General features: G+C 65.4%; 1 protein-coding gene across 1 annotated transcript in view; it reads left to right on the forward strand.

Annotated features, from left to right (window-relative positions):
• Window positions 1-353: 353 nt before the first annotated feature.
• Window positions 354-16,272, forward strand: part of GNAI3 (G protein subunit alpha i3) — a 43,985-nt gene continuing 28,066 nt past the window's right edge. Inside the window, exon 1 of the mRNA XM_054176562.1 lies at window positions 354-600. Within this exon, the coding sequence (XP_054032537.1) occupies window positions 483-600 (118 nt within the window). The 5' untranslated portion in view covers window positions 354-482. The remainder of the gene's footprint in view (window positions 601-16,272) is intronic.

Genomic DNA, 16,272 nt, shown 5'->3' on the forward strand with positions numbered 1-16,272 from the left:
TGTGGGGCTGGGGTCCGTGTGGGACCGACGCGGGGGCCGCCATGGGCCCCACCGAGGCCTACGGCTCCCACCGTGCCCCGCCGTAGCGAGGCGGAAACTGAAGAGCTCCTCCCGGCCCCCGCGGAGGCGGAAGCGAAGCTCCCTCGGCTCCCATCGTGCCCCGCTCCACCGAGGCGGAGGCGCGGCGCACGCCCCCGTTCCCATCATGCCCCGCTCTACCGAGGCGGAAGCGAGGCGCCCGCCTCCGTTCCCATCGTGCCCCGCTCTATCGAGGCGGAACTCCCACCGCCGCCTCCCATCCCGCACCGCGGGGACTGCGCTTCCCGTGGTGCCCCGCGGCGCGGGACCGGATATCCGGCGCCGCCTCAGGGAGCCGCCCGGGCCGAGGCGAAGCGAGAGGCTCAGCCCCGCTCCGGCGCCGCTCCTGTCCCGCTGCCGGCGGCCGGGCCGCTCCGCCGGCCTCCCCCCACCCCGCCGCCGCCATGGGTTGCACGCTGAGCGCCGAGGACAAGGCGGCGGTGGAGCGGAGTAAGATGATCGACCGCAACCTGCGGGAGGACGGCGAGAAGGCGGCCAAGGAGGTGAAGCTGCTGCTGCTCGGTGAGGAACGGCCCCAGGGGAGGCTTGGAGGAGGGCTCTGAGGGGCCTAAAGTGCTCCGGAGGGAGGCCTTCGGGAGTGAGAGGGCTCCGGGGAGCGCGTTAAGAGGCCCAGAGGGCTCTGGGGAGGGTCTCAGGGGGCCGAGAGGGCTCTGGGGAGGGTCTCAGGGGGCCGAGAGGGCTCTGGGGAGGGTCTCAGGGGGCCGAGAGAGCTCTGGGGAGGGTCTCAAGGGGCCGAAAGAGCTCTGGGGAGGGTCTCAGGGGGCCGAGAGAGCTCTGGGGAGGGTCTCAGGGGGCTGAGAGAGCTCTGGGGAGGGTCTCGAGGGGCCTCAGGAAGGGGCTTAGGGGAAGGTGTGGCTCTTTAGCGCTGAGGAGGGGGCTTTTGAAGGTCCATAGAGTGCTTTAGAGAGGGGCTCTGTGGGGGTCCCAGCATCGAGGAGGGGTTCGATAAAGAGGAGGAGAGGAGGGCTGAGGGATTCTGTGGAGTCTCTCGGGCTTGGAGAGGGTGAAGGAGTCCCTGGGGAAGGGAGCTTGGAGCTTCCCGAGGCTCAGGAAGGCTCTAGGGGTGCCCGAGGGGAGGGAGGGGATCGAGGAGGTTAAGAGGCCTTCAGAGGGCAGGGGGTGAGGAGGGGGGGCGGTGATGGGGGCTGAGGAGAGTCCCGAGGGGTCCAGGGAGGTGTGAAGAGGATGAAGAGCTGGGGCAGGATCCTGCAGGAGGGCTGGGGAGGAGGGGACCCAGGGTAGGGCTGGGACAGGGCCGCTGGGAGCAGCAGCTGAGGGGGGGCCTGGGCTCTCCACGAGGTCCCCAGGTGCCATCCTGTCCCCTCCCCCCAGGCTTCCCTGATCCCCTCCGGGGGGGATGTGTCCTGCCCTGCCGAGGGCCGGGGGGCTCTGCTGCTCTCCCGGGTGGAAGAGCTGCTCCCTGGGTGGGCCCTGGGCTGGCTTCTGCCTGCTCCCGGGGGCAGATCCCTCCCTGGTGGCTTTGGGCTGAGGCTGTGGGAGCTGGAGGGGCTCGTTGGGCTGACACAGATGGCCTTGCAGCTCCCTCTTTGTGGGCCAGAGGAGGAGGAGGAGGAGGAGGAAGGGAGCCCTCTGCTTAGGCACAGAGATCCTGTCGGTGCCACTTGGCTGCTGAGCTCTTTGCCCAGCTGGGAGGGGGGAGTTAGATCCTTTGCCCCCAGAGGTGCCCAGGCTGGGGGGGGAGCTGCCCTGGCAGGCTGCTGTGATCCTGCTGCCACAGATCCCCTGCTGGCAGCTGCCTGCCTGGGGCAGGGGATGGGAGCTGGGCTGTGGCCCAGCTGGTTCTGCAGAGCTCCCAGGAGGCTGAGAGCAGCCCTGGAGGAGCTGCTGGGGGGGCAGAGAGCCCAGCAGGGAGGTGCTGCTGCTGCTGCTGTGCTCCTGCTGGCCCTGGGCCTCCTTTGGGGGCTGTGGGGAGAGCTCCTGCTGGCCCTGGGCCTCCTTTGGGGGCTATGGGGAGAGCTCCTGCTGGCCCTGGTCCTCCTTTGGGGGCCGTGGGGAGAGCTCCTGCTGGCCCTGGGCCTCCTTTGGGGGCCGTGGGGAGAGCTCCTGCTGGCCCTGGGCCATGTTTGGTGGCTATGGTTGGAGCTCCTGCTGGCCCTGGGCCTCCTTTGGGGGCCGTGGGGAGAGCTCCTGCTGGGTTTGGGTCATGTTTGGGGGTCGTGGTCAGAGCTTGTGCTGGGTTTGGGCTATGGTCAGAGCTTGTGCTGGGTCTGGGTCATGTCTGGGGGCCATGGTCAGAGCTTGTGCTGGGCCTGGGGGCCATGGTCAGAGCTTGTGCTGGGTCTGGGGGCCATGGTCAGAGCTTGTGCTGGGCCTGGGTCATGTTTAGGGGCCATGATTAAAGCTCCTGCTGGGTTTGGGCCATGGTCAGAGCTCCTGCTGGGGTTGGGCCGTGGTCAGAGCTTGTGCTGGGTCTGGGTCATGTCTGGGGGCCATGGTCAGAGCTTGTGCTGGGTCTGGGTCGTGTCTGGGGGCCATGGTCAGAGCTTGTGCTGGGTCTGGGGGCCATGGTCAGAGCTTGTGCTGGGTCTGGGTCGTGTCTGGGGGCCATGGTCAGAGCTTGTGCTGGGTCTGGGGGCCATGGTCAGAGCTTGTGCTGGGTCTGGGGGCCATGGTCAGAGCTTGTGCTGGGCCTGGGTCATGTTTAGGGGCCATTATTAGAGCTCCTGCTGGGGTTGGGCCATGGTCAGAGCTTGTGCTGGGCCTGGGTCATGTCTGGGGGCCATGGTCAGAGCTCCTGCTGGGTTTGGGCCATGGTCAGAGCTTGAGCTGTGCCTGAGCTGTGTTTGGAAGCTCTTGCTGCTGAGGACTGAGGCCCAGAGCAGGCAGGAGCTGCAGCCTCTGGAGCCTGCTGGGTGCAGCCCCACTCCTCCTGTGGCTCCTTGCTGTGTGGTGTGAGCTCAGGAGCAGGCAGCAAGGTGGAAGGGGTTGGCTGGACCCTGTGGTGGTCTCCCACTGCCTCTCTCAGGTGGGTTTCATCTCAGAGAGGCAGAGTGAGGTTGGGAGGACCACAGCAAGCTGCTGGATGGGACAGGGTCAGCCACAGCCTTCCCTCCTGCCTGTGTCTGGCAGGAGTGATTCCACCTCTGGCAGGCTGTTTGTGAGGGAGCTGGAGAGGGCTGTGGGGTGAGAGAGAGCCTGCCAGGAGGGGCTGGGGGTGTCCACAGTGGGCAGTAATCACCCTGCAAGCTCCACAGCCCCAGGGGAGCAGCTTCCCTTTGGCCTGAGGCTGATTGTTGCTTCTGAGCATCTCTTTGGACTCAGCCTTGTGCAGGCCCTTGCTGCAGGGGAGCTGCTGGGCAGCAGCTGGGCTGGATGTGGGGCTGGGGGTCTGCCTCCAGCCTTGCTGAATGGCAGTGCCCATTGGGATCAGGGCTGCACCCAGCTGGAGCCTGCAGTCCCCTCCTGGGGCTTCTCTAGCCCTAAAGAGGAGGCTGAACAGGGAGCTGGCCAGGCTGGACACCAGGAGGGGAAGCTGAGCCCAGGGCAAGGGCAGGGAACTGCCCCTGGGCAGCAACAACCTCCTGCAGCAGCACAGCTGAGGGGGGAGCTGCTGGAGAGCAGCTCCAAGGAGCAGCAGCTGGGAGTGCTGGGGGCCAGCAAGGTCCCCAGGAGCCAGCAAGGAGCCCTCATGGCCAAGGAGCTGCAGGGGGTCCTGGGGGGCATGGAGAAGAGTGTGGCCAGCAGGGCAGGGGAGGCTCTGCTGCCCCTCTGCTCTGCCCCAGCCAGGCCACAGCTGCAGCCCTGGGGCCAGCTCTGGGCTCCCCAGCTCAGGAGGGACAGAGAAGTGCTGCAGAGAGCCCAGGGGAGGCTGGGAAGCTGCTGAGGGGCCTGGAGCAGCTCTGGCAGGAGCTGAGAGCCCTGGGGCTGAGAGCCTGCAGCAGAGCAGCCCCAGAGGGCAGCTGAGCAATGCTCAGCAAGAGCTAAAGGAGCTGTGGGGGGCAAGAGGCTGGGGCCAGGCTCTGCTGAGTGCTGCCCAGGGCCAGGCCAAGGGGCAAGGGGCACAGAGTGGCAGGCAGGAGGTTGGAGCTGAGCAGGAGGAGAAAGTTGTTTGGGGTGAGGCTGCTGGAGCCTGGAGCAGGCTGCCCAGAGAGGTTGTGGAGTCTGCTGGGGTGGAGAGCTTCCAACCCCCCCTGGGCACTGTGCCCCTGGGCAAGCTGCTGGGGGAGCCCTGCTGGGGCAGGGGCTGGGCTGGGGGAGCTCTGCTGGGGGAGCCCTGCTGGGGCAGGGGCTGGGGGAGCTCTGCTGGAGGAGCCCTGCTGGGGCAAGGGGTGGGCAGGGTGTGCTCCAGAGCTCCCTTCCAGCCTGCACCCTGCAGGGGCTCTGTGCTCAGCACTGTTCAGCTCTGCTCCCCCCACCCCCAGGCCTCTCAGCATGGAGGTGTAGCAGGAGAGTGAACTACCAGGGGGGCAACATCTGGGCTGGGAGCTTTGCCCTTTGAGTGAGGCTCTGAGGAGCTGAGGGCAAAGCTCCTGGGGGGTTGGTGTTGCCTTTTGTTCCCTTTCCCATTGTTGGAGGAAGCTTTGGGTTTGGTTTCCCCCCCTTACAGCATAGGAACCTGGGATCCAGAGCACCCAGAGCAGTGCTGGTGACTGCTTGGAGGAGCTCCTGCAGTGCTTTATGTAACTGGAGCCAGGCTCTGGCAGTGCTGCTGCTGCTGCAGGGGAGTTGAGGAGAAGCTTCTCTCCTCATCCAGTTGGGAATCCAGAGCCCCAGCTCAGGCTGCCCAGAGCCTGAGGTAGGCTCAGGAGCAGCTCAGGGTGGTGCAGAGGGCAGTGGCTGATCCCCAGCACTGCTGCAAGCACAGCCTGGGTGTTAGGAGAGCTTGGGGATGAGCTCAGAGCCCCAGAGTGGGGCAGGCTGGAAGGGAGCTCTGGAGCTTACCCAGCCCAGCCCCTGCCCCAGCAGGGCTCCCCCAGCAGAGCTCCCCCAGCCCAGCCCCTGCCCCAGCAGGGCTCCCCCAGCAGAGCTCCCCCAGCCCAGCCCCTGCCCCAGCAGGGCTCCCCCAGCAGCTTGCCCAGGGGCACAGTGCCCAGGGGGGGTTGGAAGCTCTCCACCCCAGCAGACTCCACAACCTCTCTGGGCAGCCTGCTCCAGGCTCCAGCAGCCTCACCCCAAACAACTTTCTCCTCCTGCTCAGCTCCAACCTCCTGCCTGCCACTCTGTGCCCCTTGCCCCTTGGCCTGGCCCTGGGCAGCACTCAGCAGAGCCTGGCCCCAGCCTCTTGCCCCCCACAGCTCCTTTAGCTCTTGCTGAGCATTGCTCAGCTGCCCTCTGGGGCTGCTCTGCTGCAGGCTCTCAGCCCCAGGGCTCTCAGCTCCTGCCAGAGCTGCTCCAGGCCCCTCAGCAGCTTCCCAGCCTCCCCTGGGCTCTCTGCAGCACTTCTCTGTCCCTCCTGAGCTGGGGAGCCCAGAGCTGGCCCCAGGGCTGCAGCTGTGGCCTGGCTGGGGCAGAGCAGAGGGGCAGCAGAGCCTCCCCTGCCCTGCTGGCCACACTCTTCTCCATGCCCCCCAGGACCCCCTGCAGCTCCTTGGCCATGAGGGCTCCTTGCTGGCTCCTGGGGACCTTGCTGGCCTCCAGCAGCCTCCCACCAGAGAGGTTTCTCCTCCTGCTCAGGTGGAAGCTCCTTGGCCTGAGTGCAGCTCTGAGAGCCTCTGCAGAGGCTGTTAGAGGAGAAGGCCTTGGAGCTCCTGGCCTGGTGACTGCCTCCACACAGGGCAGTGCTGAGGCCAGATGCCATCCACCAGAGCAGCAGAGGAGGCCAAGGAGCTGCTGAGCTCCCAGGGAGAGGCCAGGAATTCATTGCAGGGAATCACAGAATTGGTTTGGCTGGGAAGGAGCTTTCAGCTCATCCAAGCCCAACCATTCCCTGACTGCTGAGGCTGAGCCCTGGCCCTCAGCACCACAGCTCTGAAACCCTTCCAGGCAGGGGGACTCCACCAGCTCCCTGGGCAGCCTGTGGGGCTCAGATGGGAGGCAGAATGGAGCAGATCTCCTCTGTGCTTGGAGCTTCTTGGAGGTCCCCAATGCACTTCTGGAAGGTGTCCAGAGAAGGGCAACCAAGCTGAACAGGAGGCAGCAGTGTGCCCAGGGGGCCAAGAAGGCCAAGGGCAGCCTGGCCTGCAGCAGGCAGAGTGTGGCCAGCAGCAGCAGGGAGCTCATCCTGCCCTGTGCTCAGCACTGCTGAGGCCACAGCTGGAGTCCTGTGGCCAGCTCTGGGCTCCTCAGGGCAGGAAAGAGGTTGAGCTGCTGGAAGGTGTCCAGAGAAGGGCAACAAAGCTGGGGAGGGGTCTGGGGCACAGCCCTGGGAGGAGAGGCTGAGGGAGCTGGGGTTGCTTAGCCTGCAGGAGAGGAGGCTCAGGGGAGACCTTCTTGCTCTCTGCAACCACCTGAAAGGTGATTGTGGCCAGGCAGGGGTTAGGCTCTTCTCCCAGGCACCAGAACAAGAGGACACAGTCTCAAGCTGTGCCAGGGGAGGTTCAGGCTGGAGGGGAGGAAGAAATTCTTCCCAGCCAGAGAGATTGGCCCTGGGGATGTGCTGCCCAGGGAGGTGGTGGAGTCCCCATCCCTGGAGGTGTTTAGGAAGAGCCTGGATGAGGCCCTTGGTGCCATGGTTGGGTTGATCAGATGGTGCTGGGATGGACTTGGTGAGCTCTGAGCTCTTTTCCAACCTGCTTCATTCTGTTCCCATCCCATCCTTCACCCAGCTCCTGGGGGACCTTGCTGCTGCCCTTTCCCTCTCTTGAGCTGTCAGAGCTGCAGCTTCCAGCTGAGTTTTCCCTGCTGCAGGGCTGAGGATCAAGTGCAGGATCCCTGGATCCTGTCCCACGAAGGGCAGAGCTGGGGAGGAGCAGCTGAGGGAGCTGGGGGGGTTGAGGCTGGAGCAGAGGAGGCTGAGGGAGACCTCATTGCTCTCTGCAGCTCCCTGAGAGGAGGCTGCAGCCAGGGGGGGGGTTGGGCTCTGCTCCCAGGGATAGGACAAGGGGAAATGGCCTCAGGCTGCCCCAGGGGAGGCTCAGCTTGGCCATGAGCAACAATTTCTGCCCCTTGAGGCTTGCCCAGGCCTGGCCCAGGCTGCCCAGGGGCGGTGGTGGTGTCCCCAGCCCTGGAGCTGTGGTGCTGAGCGCCAGGGGGTGGTGGTGCCCTGGGGCTGGGCTGGGGGCAGGCTTGGCCTGGATGCTCTCAGAGGGCTTTTCCAACCCAACCACTTCCAGGCCTCTGTGCTCCAGCCAGATCAGAGCCTTGCTCCCCATGGCTGTGGGGTCAGAGAGCATCTCCCGGTGCTGATCCCCCTCCCCCCTGCCCCCAGGCTCTGCTGCAGCCGCGGCCAGGCTCCTCTTTCATGGCATCCCAGGAGGTGTTCGGTGACTTCCCTGCCCCCCCCCCATCCTCCCCTGCTCCTTCACAACACCCGCGGCTGGGGGGGGAGCAGTGGCACCGAGGGAGGTGGGGGAGCTCAGCCCCCTGCAGCTCTGTGGCTTGGGGGCTCCATCCCTCAGCCCCCTGCAGCTCTGTGGCTTGGGGGCTCCATCCCTCAGCCCCCTGCAGCTCTGTGCTCTGGGGGCTCCATCCCTCAGCCCTCTGCAGCTCTGTGCTCTGGGGGCTCCATCCCTCAGCCCTCTGCAGCTCTGTGCTCTGGGGGCTCCATCCCTCAGCCCCCTGCAGCTCTGTGCTCTGGGGGCTCCATCCCTCAGCCCCCTGCAGCTCTGTGCTCTGGGGGCTCCATCCCTCAGCCCCTGCAGCTCTGTGCTCTGGGGGCTCCATCCCTCACCCTCTGCAGCTCTGTGCTCTGGGGGCTCCATCCCTCAGCCCCTGCAGCTCTGTGCTCTGGGGGCTGCATCCCTCAGCCCCTGCAGCTCTGTGCTCTGGGGGCTCCATCCCACAGCCCCTGCAGCTCTGTGCTCTGGGGGCTCCATCCCTCAGCCCCCCTGAGCTCAGCCCCCTGCAGCTCTGTGCTCTGGGGGCTGCATCCCTCAGCCCCTGCAGCTCTGTGCTCTGGGGGCTGCATCCCTCAGCCCCTGCAGCTCTGTGCTCTGGGGGCTCCATCCCTCAGCCCCCTGCAGCTCTGTGCTCTGGGGGCTCCATCCCTCAGCCCCTGCAGCTCTGTGCTCTGGGGGCTGCATCCCTCAGCCCCTGCAGCTCTGTGCTCTGGGGGCTGCATCCCTCAGCCCCTGCAGCTCTGTGCTCTGGGGGCTGCATCCCCCAGCCCCCTGCAGCTCTGTGCTCTGGGGGCTGCATCCCTCAGCCCCCTGCAGCTCTGTGCTCTGGGGGCTGCATCCCTCAGCCCCCTGCAGCTCTGTGCTCTGGGGGCTGCATCCCTCAGCCCCCTGCAGCTCTGTGCTCTGGGGGCTCCATCCCTCAGCCCCCTGCAGCTCTGTGCTCTGGGGGCTCCATCCCTCAGCCCCTGCAGCTCTGTGCTCTGGGGGCTGCATCCCTCAGCCCCCTGCAGCTCTGTGCTCTGGGGGCTGCATCCCTCAGCCCCCTGCAGCTCTGTGCTCTGGGGGCTGCATCCCTCAGCCCCTGCAGCTCTGTGCTCTGGGGGCTCCATCCCTCAGCCCCTGCAGCTCTGTGCTCTGGGGGCTGCATCCCTCTGCCCCCTGCAGCTCTGTGCTCTGGGGGCTGCATCCCTCAGCCCCCTGCAGCTCTGTGCTCTGGGGGCTGCATCCCTCAGCCCCCTGCAGCTCTGTGCTCTGGGGGCTGCATCCCTCAGCCCCTGCAGCTCTGTGCTCTGGGGGCTCCATCCCTCTGCCCCCACAGCTGTGTTTGGAGGGCTCCTTGCCTCAGCCCCCTGAGGGGTGAGGAATGAGCTGTTCCCTCTGCAGGGGAGCCCTGGGGCTGCTCCCCAGCCTCCTGCTTGTTTGGCTCAGTGCTGAGCAGCTCTGCAGTGCTGTCCCTGCCTGGGGCTGGGGGGGGGTTGCTCTACATAAACAGCCACAGCCCAGGAGGAAATTTGATCCAGAGACAGCAGGCTGCTGAAAATCTGCTCCAGATCTCCCTTCCCACCATTCCCTCTGCCAGCTCCTCCAGGTTGCTCAGCCTGGAGAGGAGAAGGCTCCAGGGAGGCCTCAGAGCAGCCTCCCAGCACCTGAAGGGCTCCAGGAGAGCTGGGGAGGGACCTGGGCCAAGGGCTGGGAGGGACAGGAGGAGGAACAATGGCTTTGAGCTGGGAGAGGGGAGACTGAGAGTGGAGAGGAGGAAGAGATTGTGGAGAGTGAGGCTGGGGAGACTCTGGCACAGGCTGCCCAGGGAGGCTGTGGCTGTGCCCTGCCTGGAGGTGCTCAGGACCAGGCTGGATGAGGCCTGGAGCAAGCTGTGCTGGGGGGAGGTGTCCCTGGGCAGGGCAGGGGGCTGGAGCTGGCTGAGCTCTGAGCTCCCTTCCAGCCTGACCCCATTCCATCAATCTGTTGCTTTCTGGTAGCTCCACTGCCAGGGGCCTGAAATTCAAGGCTCAGCCTCCTCTCAGGGAGCTGCAGAGAGCAATGAGGTCTCCCTCAGCCTCCTCCAGGCTCAACCCCCCCAGCTCCCTCAGCTGCTCCTCCCCAGCCCCTTCCCCAGCTCTGTTGCCCTTCCCTGGCCCTGCTGCAGCCTCTCAAGGTCCTTCCTGGGGTGAGGAGCCCAGAGCTGAACCCAGCACTCAAGCTGTGGCCTCCCCAGTGCCCAGCCCAGGGGCACCATCCCTGCCCTGCCCCTGCTGCCCACCCCACTGCTGCTCCAGGCCAGGCTGCTGCTGCCCTCCTTGGCCCCCCTGGGCACCCCCCAGCTCCCTCAGCTGCTCCTCCCCAGCCCCTTCCCCAGAGCTCTGTTGCCTTTCCCTGGCCCTGCTCCAGCCTCTCACTGTCCTCCTGTGCTGCCTTCCTCCCCTGCTGGTGCCTGGGCAGAGCAGGCTCTGTCCCCCCCCCCCGGCTGCAGCCTGCTGGCAGGGAGCTGCAGGGAGCAAGGAGCTGCAGGGAGCAAGGAGCTCTCCTCTCAGCCTCCTTTCTGCTCCCCCCAGGGCTGAACAACCTCCTGACCAAGCTGGAGGTGTCCCCTGCTGACTGCAGGGTGACCTTCGCTGCTCCCTTCCACCCTCAGCTGCTCCTCACGAGGGCAACCCCTGGGGCCAGCCCTGCCCAGGCTCTGACCCCCCCCTGGGTCGGGCTCTGCAGTCCCAGGCTGGGCTCTGCCCTCGGTCCCCAGCTCTGCTCTGCCCCCCCGGGTCCCAGGGCCTGGCTGTGGCACTCAGGGCCGTGGTGCACTCAGTCAGGAGGTGCTGGGTGGCAGCTTGGGCTTGTGGTGAGCTCTGAGGTCTCTTCCAGCCCTGCCTGAGTCTGTGCTTCCAACCCCCCCAGCTGGCAGGGAGGCAGCTGCAGGGAGTGAGGGATGCAGCCCCCAGAGCACAGAGCTGCAGAGGGTGAGGGATGCAGCCCCCAGAGCACAGAGCTGCAGGGAGTGAGGGATGCAGCCCCCAGAGCACAGAGCTGCAGGGGCTGAGGGATGCAGCCCCCAGAGCACAGAGCTGCAGGGGGTGAGGGATGGAGCCCCCAGAGCACAGAGCTGCAGGGGCTGAGGGATGCAGCCCCCAGAGCACAGAGCTGCAGGGGGCTGAGGGATGCAGCCCCCAGAGCACAGAGCTGCAGAGGGTGAGGGATGCAGCCCCCAGAGCACAGAGCTGCAGGGGCTGAGGGATGCAGCCCCCAGAGCACAGAGCTGCAGGGGCTGAGGGATGCAGCCCCCAGAGCACAGAGCTGCAGGGGGCTGAGGGATGCAGCCCCCAGAGCACAGAGCTGCAGAGGGTGAGGGATGCAGCCCCCAGAGCACAGAGCTGCAGAGGGTGAGGGATGCAGCCCCCAGAGCACAGAGCTGCAGAGGGTGAGGGATGCAGCCCCCAGAGCACAGAGCTGCAGGGGGCTGAGGGATGGAGCCCCCAGAGCACAGAGCTGCAGGGGCTGAGGGATGGAGCCCCCAGAGCACAGAGCTGCAGGGGGCTGAGGGATGGAGCCCCCAGAGCACAGAGCTGCAGGGGCTGAGGGATGGAGCCCCCAGAGCACAGAGCTGCAGGGGGCTGAGGGATGCAGCCCCCAGAGCACAGAGCTGCAGGGGCTGAGGGATGCAGCCCCCAGAGCACAGAGCTGCAGGGGCTGAGGGATGCAGCCCCCAGAGCACAGAGCTGCAGGGGGTGAGGGATGCAGACCCCAGAGCACAGAGCTGCAGGGGGCTGCAGGAGACCTCTTGCTTGGTTGACAGGAGCCCCCTGGAGGCAGTGCAGCCCCCAGGGCAGCAGGGGCTCCCCCTGCCTCCCCAGCAGGGCCTTCTTTCTGCTGCCTCTTCCCAGCCTGAGTTCCCCAGGAAGAATCCTTCCCAGCCTCTGCAGTTTCATAACTCTGTGATTCAGGTCCTGTTCCTGAGCTCCTCCAGCCAGGGCTGCCTGACCTCAATGAGTCACTCAGAGCTGGGGCTGCTCCCCCAGCTCCACCAGCCTGGGGCTTCCCAGGGGCTGGCAAGGCTCCAGGGCACAGCTCCTGGGGGGGGGAATCTCAACCCTGGGAGGTTGAGAGGGCTTGGCAAGGTCTGAGCAGGAGGGATCTGGCTGTAGGAGATGAGAGAGAGCTTGGCAGGCTCTGAGCAGGAGGGATCTGGCTGTAGGAGCTGAGAGAGAGCTTGGCAGGCTCTGAGCAGGAGGGATCTGGCTGTAGGAGGTCACAGAGAGCTTGGCAGGCTCTGAGCAGGAGGGATCTGGCTGTAGGAGCTCAGAGAGAGCTTGGCAGGCTCTGGGCAGGAGGGATCTGGCTGTAGGAGCTCAGAGGGAGCTTGGCAGGCTCTGGGCAGGAGGGATCTGGCTGTAGGAGCTGAGAGAGAGCTTGGCAGGCTCTGAGCAGGAGGGATCTGGCTGTAGGAGCTGAGAGAGAGCTTGGCAGGCTCTGGGCAGGAGGGATCTGGCTGTAGGAGCTCAGAGGGAGCTTGGCAGGCTCTGGGCAGGAGGGATCTGGCTGTAGGAGCTGAGAGAGAGCTTGGCAGGCTCTGAGTGAAGGGATCTGGCTGTAGGAGCTGAGAGGGAGCTTGGCAGGCTCTGGGCAGGAGGGATCTGGCTGTAGGAGCTCAGAGGGAGCTTGGCAGGCTCTGAGCAGGAGGGATCTGGCTGTAGGAGCTGAGAGAGAGCTTGGCAGGCTCTGAGTGAAGGGATCTGGCTGTAGGAGCTGAGAGGGAGCTTGGCAGGCTCTGAGCAGGAGGGATCTGGCTGTAGGAGCTCAGAGGGAGCTTGGCAGGCTCTGAGCAGGAGGGATCTGGCTGTAGGAGCTCAGAGGGAGCTTGGCAGGCTCTGAGCAGGAGGGATCTGGCTGTAGGAGCTCAGAGGGAGCTTGGCAGGCTCTGAGCTGAAGGGATCTGGCTGTAGGAGCTCAGAGAGAGCTTGGCAGGCTCTGAGCAGGAGGGATCTGGCTGTAGGAGCTGAGAGGGAGCTTGGCAGGCTCTGAGTGAAGGGATCTGGCTGTAGGAGCTGAGAGAGAGCTTGGCAGGCTCTGAGCAGGAGGGATCTGGCTGTAGGAGCTGAGAGAGAGCTTGGCAGGCTCTGAGCAGGAGGGATCTGGCTGTAGGAGCTGAGAGGGAGCTTGGCAGGCTCTGAGCAGGAGGGATCTGGCTGTAGGAGCTGAGAGAGAGCTTGGCAGGCTCTGAGCAGGAGGGATCTGGCTGTAGGAGCTCAGAGAGAGCTTGGCAGGCTCTGAGCAGGAGGGATCTGGCTGTAGGAGCTGAGAGGGAGCTTGGCAGGCTCTGAGCAGGAGGGATCTGGCTGTAGGAGCTGAGAGAGAGCTTGGCAGGCTCTGAGCAGGAGGGATCTGGCTGTAGGAGCTGAGAGGGAGCTTGGCAGGCTCTGAGCAGGAGGGATCTGGCTGTAGGAGCTCAGAGGGAGCTTGGCAGGCTCTGAGCAGGAGGGATCTGGCTGTAGGAGCTCAGAGAGAGCTTGGCAGGCTCTGAGCAGGAGGGATCTGGCTGTAGGAGCTCAGAGGGAGCTTGGCAGGCTCTGGGCAGGAGGGATCTGGCTGTAGGAGCTCAGAGAGAGCTTGGCAGGCTCTGGGCAGGAGGGATCTGGCTGTAGGAGCTCAGAGAGAGCTTGGCAGGCTCTGGGCAGGAGGGATCTGGCTGTAGGAGCTGAGAGGGAGCTTGGCAGGCTCTGAGCAGGAGGGATCTGGCTGTAGGAGCTGAGAGGGAGCTTGGCAGGCTCTGAGCAGGAGGGATCTGGCTGTAGGAGCTGAGAGAGAGCTTGGCAGGCTCTGAGCAGGAGGGATCTGGCTGTAGGAGCTGAGAGAGAGCTTGGCAGGCTCTGAGCAGGAGGGATCTGGCTGTAGGAGCTGAGAGAGAGCTTGGCAGGCTCTGAGCAGGAGGGATCTGGCTGTAGGAGCTGAGAGAGAGCTTGGCAGGCTCTGAGCAGGAGGGATCTGGCTGTAGGAGCTGAGAGAGAGCTTGGCAGGCTCTGGGCAGGAGGGATCTGGCTGTAGGAGCTGAGAGAGAGCTTGGCAGGCTCTGAGCAGGAGGGATCTGGCTGTAGGAGCTCAGAGAGAGCTTGGCAGGCTCTGAGCAGGAGGGGTCTGGCTGTAGGAGCTCAGAGAGAGCTTGGCAGGCTCTGAGCAGGAGGGATCTGGCTGTAGGAGCTCAGAGAGAGCTTGGCAGGCTCTGAGCAGGAGGGATCTGGCTGTAGGAGCTCAGAGAGAGCTTGGCAGGCTCTGAGCAGGAGGGATCTGGCTGTAGGAGCTGAGAGAGAGCTTGGCAGGCTCTGAGCAGGAGGGGTCTGGCTGTAGGAGCTCAGAGAGGGCTGTAGGAGGTGGCTGCACACTTCCCTGGGTGCCAAGCTGCCTGCTGGCTGGCCCCAGAGTGCTGGGGATGGAGTCACAGCAGCAGGGCAGCAGTGCTGTCCCCAGGGCTCAGTGCTGGGCACAGTTCCCTTCAGTGCCTGCATCAGTGGTCTGGGGGAGGGCATCAAAGTACCCACAGCTGGCACCAGGCTGGGTGGCAGCGAGGAGCTGCTGCAGGCTCTGCAGAGGGCCCTGGGCAGGCTGCAGCCAGGGGCTGAGGCCAAGGGGATGAGGATCACCAAGGCCAAGGGCTGGGGGCTGCACTTGGGGCACAACAACCCCAGGAGGGCTCCAGGCTGGGGGCAGAGGGGCTGGGAGCTGCCCAGCAGGAAAGGCCCTGGGGGTGCTGGGTGCCAGCAGCTGGAAAGCAGCCAGGGGGTGCCCAGGGGGGCAAGGAGGGCAGCAGCAGCCTGGCCTGGAGCAGCAGTGGGGTGGGCAGCAGGGGCAGGGCAGGGATGGTGCCCCTGGGCTGGGCACTGGGGAGGCCACAGCTTGAGTGCTGGGTTCAGCTCTGGGCTCCTCACCCCAGGAAGGACCTTGAGAGGCTGGAGCAGGGCCAGGGAAGGGCAACAGAGCTGGGGAAGGGTCTGGAGAGGAGCAGCTGAGGGAGCTGGGGGGGTTGAGCCTGGAGCAGAGGAGGCTGAGGGAGACCTCATTGCTCTCTGCAGCTCCCTGAGAGGAGGCTGCAGCCAGGGGGGGGTTGGGCTCTGCTCCCCAGGAACAGGACCAGAGGCAATGGCCTCAAGCTGCCCCAGGGGAGGTTTAGGTTGGACCTTAGAAGAAACTTTTTGACTAAAATGGTTCTCAAAGCCTGGCCCAGCTCCCTCAGCCTCTCCTCCCAGGGCTGTGCCCCAGACCCCTCCCCAGCTTTGTTGCCCTTCTCTGGACACCTTCCAGCAGCTCAACCTCTTTCCTGACCTGAGGAGCCCAGAGCTGGCCACAGGACTCCAGCTGTGGCCTCAGCAGTGCTGAGCACAGGGCAGGATGAGCTCCCTGCTGCTGCTGGCCACACTCTGCCTGCTGCAGGCCAGGCTGCCCTTGGCCTTCTTGGCCCCCTGGGCACACTGCTGGCTCCTGTTCAGCTGCTGTCCCCCACTCCCCCCAGGTCCCTCTCTGCCTGGCTGCTCTCAGCCACTCTGCCCCCAGCCTGTGGCCCTGCCTGGGGTTGCTGTGGCCAAGGGGCAGCCCCTGGCACTTGGCTGTGCTGCTTCTCCTCTGGAGTCCCCCTCAGGGTTTCAGTGTAACTCCATCCCCTGGCCCTCAGCATCTTCATTTCCATCTGGAGCATCAGTTTCCTGCCGGCTGGGGCAGGGTTTCAGCAGCCTTTCAAGTCCTCTCCTCTCTTGGGGGTGGTTTTCCTCTCCCCCTCCCTCCCTCCCTCCCTCAAGGTCCTTGAGTGGAGGCTTGGAGGCACATCCAGGCCAAACCCCTCCTGCCTCAGGGTAAACAGAGCTGGCTGCCAGCAGGGCACAAAAGGTGCTGATCAAAAGCTGCTGCCAGGGTGGCTCCTGCTGCAAAACCTTTCCAGCCCCTCCAGTCAGCTGGAAAAAAAGAGAGGAGGAGGAGGAGGAGGAAGGCAGCTGGAGCCTGCAGCCAGCTGCAAAGGGTTACAGAGGGTTCAAGCCTCCAAGAGCAGCAGGGAGAGCTTGGAGAGCAGGGGCTGGAGGGGGAGAGGGAAGTGTGAGGGATGAGGACCTTGGGAGGGTGAGGAAGGATGAAAGCAGAGGGAGAGGAAGGCCTCTGAGAAAGCTTAGTCAGGGAGCCATGGATGGGTTGGGTGGGAAGGGAGCTTCAGAGCCCCTCCAGGCCAAGCCCTGCAGCCCCCAGGGACATCCCCAGCCCCAGCAGGCTGCTCCCAGCCCCCTGCAGCTCTGTGCTCTGGGGGCTGCATCCCTCAGCCCCTGCAGCTCTGTGCTCTGGGGGCTGCATCCCTCACCCCCTGCAGCTCTGTGCTCTGGGGGCTCCATCCCTCAGCCCCTGCAGCTCTGTGCTCTGGGGGCTGCATCCCTCAGACCCCTGCAGCTCTGTGCTCTGGGGGCTGCATCCCTCAGCCCCTGCAGCTCTGTGCTCTGGGGGCTGCATCCCTCAGCCCCCTGCAGCTCTGTGCTCTGGGGGCTGCATCCCTCAGCCCCCTGCAGCTCTGTGCTCTGGGGGCTGCATCCCTCAGCCCCCTGCAGCTCTGTGCTCTGGGGGCTGCATCCCTCAGCCCCCTGCAGCTCTGTGCTCTGGGGGCTGCATCCCTCAGCCCCCTGCAGCTCTGTGCTCTGGGGGCTCCATCCCTCAGCCCCTGCAGCTCTGTGCTCTGGGGGCTCCATCCCTCACCCCCTGCAGC

This window comes from Dryobates pubescens, chromosome 35, assembly GCF_014839835.1.
Source record: "Dryobates pubescens isolate bDryPub1 chromosome 35, bDryPub1.pri, whole genome shotgun sequence".
NCBI lineage: Eukaryota > Metazoa > Chordata > Aves > Piciformes > Picidae > Dryobates > Dryobates pubescens.